General features: G+C 42.7%; 1 protein-coding gene across 1 annotated transcript; it reads right to left on the reverse strand.

Moving 5' to 3' along the window:
- Window positions 1–5,340: 5,340 nt before the first annotated feature.
- Window positions 5,341–9,285, reverse strand: LOC120994450 (putative gastrointestinal growth factor xP1). The gene is made up of 3 exons (XM_040423014.1): window positions 9,201–9,285; window positions 6,447–6,590; window positions 5,341–5,365 (listed from the first exon to the last, which is right to left on the reverse strand). Exons 1-3 carry the CDS (start codon window positions 9,280–9,282, stop codon window positions 5,352–5,354), a joined length of 240 nt encoding a protein of 79 aa, XP_040278948.1. The 5' UTR covers window positions 9,283–9,285; the 3' UTR covers window positions 5,341–5,351.
- Window positions 9,286–9,826: the final 541 nt, after the last annotated feature.

A 9,826-nucleotide genomic window follows, 5' to 3' on the forward strand; every position in this document is an offset into this window, starting at 1 on the left:
CGCTGTACAGCCTCAGAGCAGGGCTGATCGAGGTCTCTGAGAGACCTCACACAGCCCCTGCCTCTCCGGTCCCGGCGGTCACATGACCGCCGGGCCGGAACAGGAAGCGCACAGCGCTTCCTGCTCTGCATACAAAGCGCTCGGTGACAGCGGGCAACCCGATCAGCAGCTGCACGATTAGCGTGCAGCTGCGATTTCTGAAAGGACGTTTTAAAACGTGCTTTCAGAAATAGAGGTCCACCCATAGGACGTTTATATCCTATGGGCGGACGGAAAGTGGTTAAGGGCTCTCACAAGCAGCCCCAAACGGATCAGTTCAGCCCCAATGCATTCTGAATGGATAAGGAAGGATCCGCTCATAATGCATCAGTTTGGCTGTGTTTGGTCACCGTTCCGCTTTGGATGCGGACACCAAAACGCTGCTTGCTCGCCTGATGATGCGGAGCCAAACAGATCTGTCCTGACTTACAATGTAAGTCAATGGGGACAGATCCGTTTTCACTGACACAATATGGTGCAACTGAAAACAGATCCGTCCCCTATTGACTTTCAATGTAAGTCAGGACGGACCCGTTTTTCCGTTTTGACTTAGACTTTTTTTTTTTAAGAATAATGAAACGGATCCGTTCTGAATGGATACAAGCGTTTGCATTATCGGTGCGGATCCGTCTGTGCAGATACAAGACGAATCCGTACCGAACGCAGGTGTGAAAGTAGCCTAACACAAAAGAGACCAGCATACTGTATATATATATATATATATATATATATATATATACTACAGAGGACAAAATACTGTATATGTATATATATACAGTACAGACCAAAAGTTTGGACACACCTTCTCATTCAAAGAGTTTTCTTTATTTTCATGACTATGAAGGCATCAAAACTATGAATTAACACATGTGGAATTATATACATAACAAACAAGTGTGAAACAACTGAAAATATGTCATATTCTAGGTTCTTTAAAGTAGTCACCTTTTGCTTTGATTACTGCTTTGCACACTCTTGGCATTCTCTTGATGAGTAGTCCCCTGAAATGGTCTTCCAACAGTCTTGAAGGAGTTCCCAGAGATGCTTAGCACTTGTTGGCCCTTTTGCCTTCACTCTGCAGTCCAGCTCCCCCCAAACCATCTCGATTGGGTTCAGGTCCGGTGACTGTGGAGGCCAGGTCATCTGGCGCAGCACCCCATCACTCTCCTTCATGGTCAAATAGCCCTTACTTTCAAAGTTTTCCCAATTTTTTGGCTGACTGACTGACCTTCATTTCTTAAAGTAATGATGGCCACTCGTTTTTCTTTACTTAGCTGCTTTTTTCTTGCTATAATACAAATTCTAACAGTCTATTCAGTAGGACTATCAGCTGTGTATCCACCTGACTTCTCCTCAACGCAACTGATGGTCCCAACCCCATTTATAAGGCAAGAAATCCCACTTATTAAACCTGACAGGGCCCACCTGTGAAGTGAAAACCATTTCAGGGGACTACCTCTTGAAGCTCATCAAGAGAATGCCAAGAGTGTGCAAAGCAGTAATCAAAGCAAAAGGTGGCTACTTTGAAGAACCTAGAATATGACATATTTTCAGTTCTTTCACACTTGTTTGTTATGTATATAATTCCACATGTGTTAATTCATAGTTTTGATGCCTTCAGTGTGAATCTACAATTTTCATAGTCATGAAAATAAAGAAAACTCTTTGAATGAGAAGGTGTGTCCAAACTTTTGGTCTGTACTGTATATAGAACTGAGGACATTATACTCTATATATATATATACAGTATACTGTCCTCTGTACTATATACATCCGTTCGCTCCGATATATATATACACTGAACAAAAATATAAACACAACACTTTCGGTTTTGCTCCCATTTTGCATGAGCTGAACTCAAAGATCTGAAACATTTTCTACAGACACAAAAGACCCATTACGCTCAAATATTGTTCACAAATATGTCTAAATCTGTGTTAGTGAGCACTTCTCCTTTGCCAAGATAATCCATCCCACCTCACAGGTGCGGCATATCAAGGTGCTGATTAGACAGCATTAATATTGCACAGTTTTGCCTTAGACTGCCCACAATAAAAGACCACTCTGAAATGTGCACAGTTTTGCTTTACGGAGGGATTTGGCAGAAAACCAGTTCATACATCACTACCGGTGAGTATGCTGGCCATGCAAGAACTGGGATGTTTTCAGCTTCCAGGAATTGTGTACAGATCCTTGCAATATGGGGCCGTGCATTATCATGCTGCAACATGGGGTGATGGTCGTGGATGAACGGCACAACAATGGGCCTCAGGATCTCGTCACGGTATCTCTGTGCATTCAAAATGCCATCAATAAAATGCAGCTGTGTTTGTTGTCCATAACATACGCCTGCCCATACCATAACCCCACCGCCACCATGGGCCACTCGATCCACAACGTTGACGTCAGCAAACCGCTCACCCACACGACGCCACACACGCTGTCTGCCATCTGCCCTGAACAGTGAAAACCAGGACTCATCAGTGAACAGAACGCCTCTCCAACGTGCCAGACGCCATCGAATGTGAGCGTTTGCCCACTCAAGTCGGTTACGACGACGAACTACAGTCAGGTCCAGACCCCGACGAGGACGACGAGCATGCAGATGAGCTTGCAGATGGTTTCTGACAGTTTGTGCAGACATTCATGGTTATGCAAACCGATTGTTGCTGCAGCTGTCCGGGCGGCTGGTCTCAGACGATCATGGAGGTGAACATGCTGGATGTGGAGGTCCTGGGCTGGTGTGGTTACACGTGGTCTGCGGTTGTGAGGCCGGTTGGATGTACTGCCAAATTCTCTGAAACGCCTTTGGAGACGGCTTATGGTAGATAAATGAACATTCATTGCATGGGCAACAGCTCTGGTAGACATTCTTGCAGTCAGCATGCCAATTGCACGCTCCCTCAAACATTGTGACATCTGTGGCATTGTGCTGTGTGATCAAACTGCACATTTCAGAGTGGCCTTTTATTGTGGGAAGTCTAAGGCACACCTGTGCAATATTCATGCTGTCTAATCAGCACCTTGATATGCCGCACCTGTGAGGTGGGATGGATTTTCTCGGCAAAGGAGAAGCGCTCACTAACACAGATTTAGACAGATTTGTGAACAATATTTTAGAATAATGGGTCTTTTGTGTCTGTAGAAAATGTTTCAGATCTTTGAGTTCAGCTCGTGCAAAATGGGAGCAAAACCGAAAGTGTTGCATTTATATTTTTGTTCAATGTATATATATATATATATTTATATTACTACAGAGGACAGTATACTGCTACAGATGGATCTGGATAGATTGGAGTCTTGGGCAGAGAAGTGGCAGATGAGGTTTAACACTGACAAATGTAAGGTTATGCACATGGGAAGGAATAATGCAAGTCACCCGTACATACTAAATGGTAAAACACTCGGTAACACTGACATGGAAAAGGATCTAGGAATTTTAATAAACAGCAAACTAAGCTGCAAAAACCAGTGTCAGGCAGCTGCTGCCAAGGCCAATAAGATAATGGGTTGCATCAAAAGGAGCATAGATGCCCGTGATGAGAACATATTCCTACTACTTTACAAATCACTGGTCAGACCACACATGGAGTACTGTGTACAGTTCTGGGCTCCTGTGAACAAGGCAGACATAGCAGAGCTGGAGAGGGTTCAGAGGAGGGCAACTAAAGTAATAACTGGAATGGGGCAACTACAGTACCCTGAAAGTTTATCAAAATTTGGGTTATTCACTTTAGAAAAAAGACGACTGAGGGGAGATCTAATTACTATGTATAAATATATCAGGGGTCAGTACAGAGATCTCTCCCATCATCTATTTATCCCCGGGACTGTGACTGTGACGAGGGGACATCCTCTGCGTCTGGAGGAAAGAAGGTTTGTACACAAACATAGAAGAGAATTCTTTATGGGAAGAGCAGTGAGACTCTGAGTTCAAGAGGAGCCTGGATGTATTTATGACGTTTAATAATGTTATAGTTATAGGTAGATTTCTGGTAATGTAGTTGATCCAGGGAGATGTTCTGATGTCTGATTGGAGTCTGGAAGGAATGTTTCCCCCTAAAATGACAAAATTGGCTTGTACCTCACAGTTTTTTTTTGCCTTCCTCTGGATCAACTTGCAGAATTACAGGCTTAACTGGATGGACAGATATATTTTTTCAACCTTATAAACTATGTTATTATGTTTAAACTATGTATTATCTACTGAGTGACACATCTCAAACACACCATTTTTCTACAGTACTCAAGAAAGAAAGAGAAAAAGAGACAAGAAGGTTCAGAAATTTGCATGGCTGAGCATTAGAGTCAGTAAGGTATCCTGCCATGTATGCTATTTAGACTTTACTGCAGTGAGGGGAATACTGTTCACCCTGCACACTTGGACATAACTTGGTCATTTGTATCTTAAAAAAACTGTACGCCTCAGTTAAAAATTACAGGCACGATTGCAAAATTGGCAGCCATAGATTCCACAGGAAAAGAATGGAGAAAGGAGGAAAGAGTGCAATAATTTCCATCCATACAAAACCATCCGGGGAGATTCACGCTGTATACTGCGGGACCTGTGTTTTGCTACAAATCCCATTCTGCACTTCAGTAAAGATAGACATTTAGGGCTCATGCACACAACCATAAAAAATACTGATCCCCAAAAAATACGGAAGACGTCCGTGTGCATTTCATATTTTGCGGAACTGAACAGCTGGCCCCTGATAGAACAGTCCTATCCTTGTTCGTAATGCGGACAATAATAGGACATGTTTTTTTTTTTTGCAGAACGGACATATGGAAATGGAATGCATATGGAGTAACGGACCCGTTGAAATGAATGGTTCCGCATAAGGTCTGCAAAAAATAACGGAAGGGACATGGAAAGCCTTGCACCCATACAAATACTCAACATCAGGGGAACCCCGACTACCATCAGGCCCATCTTGCCCCATGTTGTTGTCCAAACACTACCATTCAAGTCTATGGGTCCATCAAAACAACTAAGCACTATAATGGGGCCCATTTTGATATTTGATACGGGTGCCCCCTTTCTTCTATGTGCAATACCAATCGGAGACTCTGTGGAAGTATATAATGAAAACAAAAAATGCAAAATTGTGTCTACATTTCCAATTGCAATTTTATTTCTTTACTTAAGTGCCTGGCTGTAATACATTTAGAAAGAGGGAGAGTCTTTTACGAGATAAAATCTGATCAAGGCAGAGAAAGTTCTCTGATTTTTACATCTATGCAGATATAAAACATGATGATGATTGTGTCGTCCACTGGCGGTGACCGGGTTGTTCATCAGAATCCAATTACAAGAGGCATTCTAGAGGGAAAAAAAAGGAAAAAAACACATAAAATAAGGACACAAGATATCTGAGACTTTTTATAATCTCCACCCCCGACCACCTGTGTGCAGCTACTTTTGGGTACGTTGGTTCTGCCCCCTAGGAACATCCTATGAAAAATGGTACGACTCTTGTCCATCGGCTTTGTCTGGTACTGCCCCACATGCACATTGATGTGAATGGTGCTGAACTGCAGTACCAGATCCAACCAGTCGATAAGAGTGGCGCTGTTTATGTTCTAATCATATAGAACCAATTTGAAGACGTGCATCTTAGATATTTAGGGTATATGCACGTGGCAGGGTAGCTTATGTGTAGATTTTCGTACAGGTTTTGCTGAGCTTCTGCTCCAAATCTAGATGTCACGGGTTTGTCCCAGATAGGACCCTCTGCACTGTAAAGGATGAAATCTGCATCAAAATCCACACCGTAGGTGAATTTCCGCGCCCGTATATTGAGCTGGTACTGTATTGTGGATTTCACGAATGAAAATCTGCGCCTAATAAGCACCATGTGCATGTGGCCGTAAGGGGCTGCAGCTATAATTCAGGTCTCCCGACTACGCTTTGCCTGGTGACTAGAGATGAGCAAATCGATTCAAAAATTTGGAACTTCAACCCGAATTTTTCAAAAAGTTTTAATTTAACTGAACTTTTGTACCACTCAATTTGAGAGAATCAAGGCAAGAAAGAGATAGAGACTTTTCTAGGCAATTAAACTTTTTGAATAAATTCCACCTGAATCAAATTTGTCTGCCGAATCGGACCTGAAGAAATTTGCTCATTTCTACTGGTGACTTAGCCACCGTGACTAGAAAGATGATGGTCCTATCTATTCACTTCTATGGGAGAGCCAAAAACATCAAGCAAACATATTCAACTGTTTTTGGGACTCCCATAAAAGTAAACGGAGAGAGGGCCACCTCTCCTTTCACAGTGTCACCAGGGGACCCCCATTCTAGAGAAAGGTATAAGGAATATTTCAGGAGGGAATACCATACAAGCTAATTTTTATGGTCCTTTCCATTTAAAAAAAAATAGAGGTCTTTTTAAATCTTACCATCATCTGGGCGAGCGTAGAAGCACCAGATGGCATCTGGAGTTGGATCAAAGCAGCATCCCTTGTTGAAGCATTCGGCGGGTGTGATGCCGGGTTCCCCACAATTTACTCTTGCGACTGGTTGTACGTTACATTGATTATCAGCTGAAAAATGATAAAAAGGTCATGTATCCATGATGTACTGGAAGCTCAATGTCAGACTGCAGCTGTAAAGGATGCAGGCAATCTAGTTATAGTAATTGAATGAAACGAACAGTGAAATTTTGTGTTTCACTAATGGAATACCCTAAAAAAAACATTATATATACCGAATCCGGAGAGTGTGATACTGACAAACTGATCATGGCCACCCTCATGACCATGAATGAGCGCCATATTTGTGTTGGACTCCAACTTTACTAAAGTTGCACCAATACCTTCGCCCTTATGTCATTACACCCTTTATGTTAGAATCAAGAGTATCTTCCTTCTGGATATAAGTGGGTGTCAGCTTTTTTTTGAGGGGGACAGAGGGTACCAAGGACTTTGTTATAGTGAGGGGGTAGGTGGTGGGGAGATGCAAACCAGCAAACCGGGGCCAAGATGGCAGGAGTTCCTTGGGGGAAGGCTTGTATGGGGGAGTTGCAAGGGGCGAGGAGGACATAAAGGGGCAATGGCTCTGTAGGGAAGGAGAGCATAAACACACAGAAGGTAGAAGGGGCTCTTCGGGGGCACTCCATGTCATGGTGGAATCAGGATGGAAGGAGCTGTGTGGAGGGGGACAGGGGGTAGACACAAGGTAACAGGAGCTCTGTGGTGGGCTCATGGTGTCAAGTAAATTTCTGTGAATGGAGGTCAGGGGGTTGGCACAAGGGAATCTGTAGGGTGAAAGGGGGGACACTTCAACTATGTTATGGGGTCTTTTTCTTTTAGCCATTGCGTATACTAAAGTGAAAAGCTCCTCAACTGTTTCGGCGGTAATGCCCTGAGTCGTAACTCGAAACCCTTGAGCTGCATCGCAAAATCTCTGCCAAGGGTGCACCCACCATGGGCCACTTCCATTCCTGGGCTCTTCCTATGTGGCACCCCTGAGGACTCTTCCTATGCTGCACTACCCTACGAGCTGAATCCTGAAACGTCGTTTGTCAGACTCCATTCTGTTTAACCGTTTGAATATACAAAGCTTTATTTATACCGTGCTAAGGCAAACAGGCAGCGGCAAGAAGATCATTGATTAATTCTGTTTCTTCAACATTGTTTACATCTCCAATTAAACAAATTCGAGGGAACGCTCTTTACATACTCGCATGTGCGCTGACTTATCTCATACCGTCCCTGGGTTTAAATAAATAATTGTCATTTTAGCTTTAGGTCATGACTAATGGTTTCCTTTACATAAAATAACCTAAGAGGACGCTGACAACAAAAGGGGCCCCTCATCATGAGGGTATCTTATAGAAACCCTTGCAGTAAGGGGCGAAACTGTAAACTCGAAAGGGAAGATATTTGAAAAGCTCTTTGTTGCTCATAGCAACCAATCACAGAGCAGCTTCCATTTTGTATTCTGCTCTGGGAAAATGAAAGCTGCGCTGTGATTGGTCGCTATTGGAAAAAAGACAGATTTACCTTTTGACAGTTTTTATAAATCGGCCATTTAATGTCTTAAAGGGGGTGAGGTGCGATACCAAGTTTTCCTATGAGGTCCTATCATATCTGTGTATGTCCTTGCCCATAAGATTCTAACTAGTGGAGATCTAACATTTGGTTGTCCTGGAAAAGGATGCACACTGGTCCCTTCTGCTTATCCCCCACACATCAGCACTCCCAGCATCACAGTCTGGGACAATGGTACCCTATGCAAAGAATGGCTACACATGGTAAAATTTTGAAAGGAGCAAAAATGTGCCACCGCTCCTTCATCCTGAGGATAGGTGGGGGTCTCTGTATTCAGTAAGTAATGGCTTATCCTAGCAATATGCCATCCCATACAAATGTCAGAAAACACCTTTAATGGGGTTGTCCCTCCATCTACAATATCCATATGTCCTAACAGGGCAAAGCAAAAAGGGGTTGTCAAGATAAAACAGCCGCCTTAAATAGGTCATTTAGTGGCTACAGTCAGAGAATGCATCATAAGTATGTGCCAGGTGAATAGGAACCTGCGGTTCTAATCAAATATTTTTTATATTTTTTGTTTTCAGAATGAATAGTAAATGTTAAAGGACCTGGACACTCAAAAGTATTTTCATCTGGAAAGACCCCATTTAAAGGATTCTTAAAGGTGGTCTTACTACTTTCAAAAATTGGTTTGCAACTCAGTCTTGACACATAGAACTGAACTGTGCCCCTAAGACATTGTTCTTCATATTTTTTGAAAGGAACTTGAAAGTCGTCCTCATCCCTTTATCCCAACTCCTCCACTTGTCTTCCCCCTTTCTCTTTAATGTCTTTGTAAGTTAAAAATCAGTGATCAGCTATGATCTCTGTGTGTCCCTGGCAGAAACTGTTCAATTTGCCCACAGAGCCCCCACAGGGGAAAAGAAGAATTGCACTTTATCCACTGAAATCGATGGGCTGATAATGTAATACACCAATGTGACAGGTTCTTCCGGGTGAGAGATGCTCTTTGTAGCTGCTCTTAATTTTGATACCGTACATGATGACCCTTAGTGATCCCCCTTTATGAAGCCAACATTCCCGGATATGCATAATTTACTCTTTTCGACAAATCTAGAGAATCCCTTTAAAGCTGGTTGAATAAAATAAGTTACTTACTTAGTGCAGCCTGTCCATGTGCGGTGCTGAAAGACCCAACAATGAGGGCAATGGCAAATAAACAAAACACCTTGCAGTCCATGGCTGGTCTCGTCACTTGGTCTTGCCTGTGGAAGATTTGATTGAAATGTAGGATGGATGAGTCTCCGGGGGTTTACTTTATATTCCTAGTTGTTATTTGCTATCTCTTATCACATTGTGCCTATTAAGGCGAGTCCCTCTGAATACTGGGAAACACAATGGCCACCTGTAGTCGGTCTTTGCTTTGGCACTTATGGGTCTAGTGAGTCACCGATCTACATCTTATCTGGAGTCATAAGTTGCCAATTTCAATATTATATTGGGTGGGAGATTTGAAGCAGCCCAAAATGTTTTGCAAGATCTATATGACACAGACATGGAATTCTATATATCTATGTGGAGTCAATATCTAGTGACGCAGATGGAGCATGGTTTGTTCTCTTAGATGGTTCTTCTTAATATCAAATAATTGAACAAGCTATTTCCAAACCCTGTTGGGTTTTGTAGACCTACAAATACTGGTGTCTCAAAGGGTTCTCCAGTAAAATAATGTTTTATGTTGGAAATTGTTACGTAAGTCCGATTCTTAGCAACAGAAGACCATG

Source organism: Bufo bufo, chromosome 3, assembly GCF_905171765.1.
Source record: "Bufo bufo chromosome 3, aBufBuf1.1, whole genome shotgun sequence".
NCBI lineage: Eukaryota > Metazoa > Chordata > Amphibia > Anura > Bufonidae > Bufo > Bufo bufo.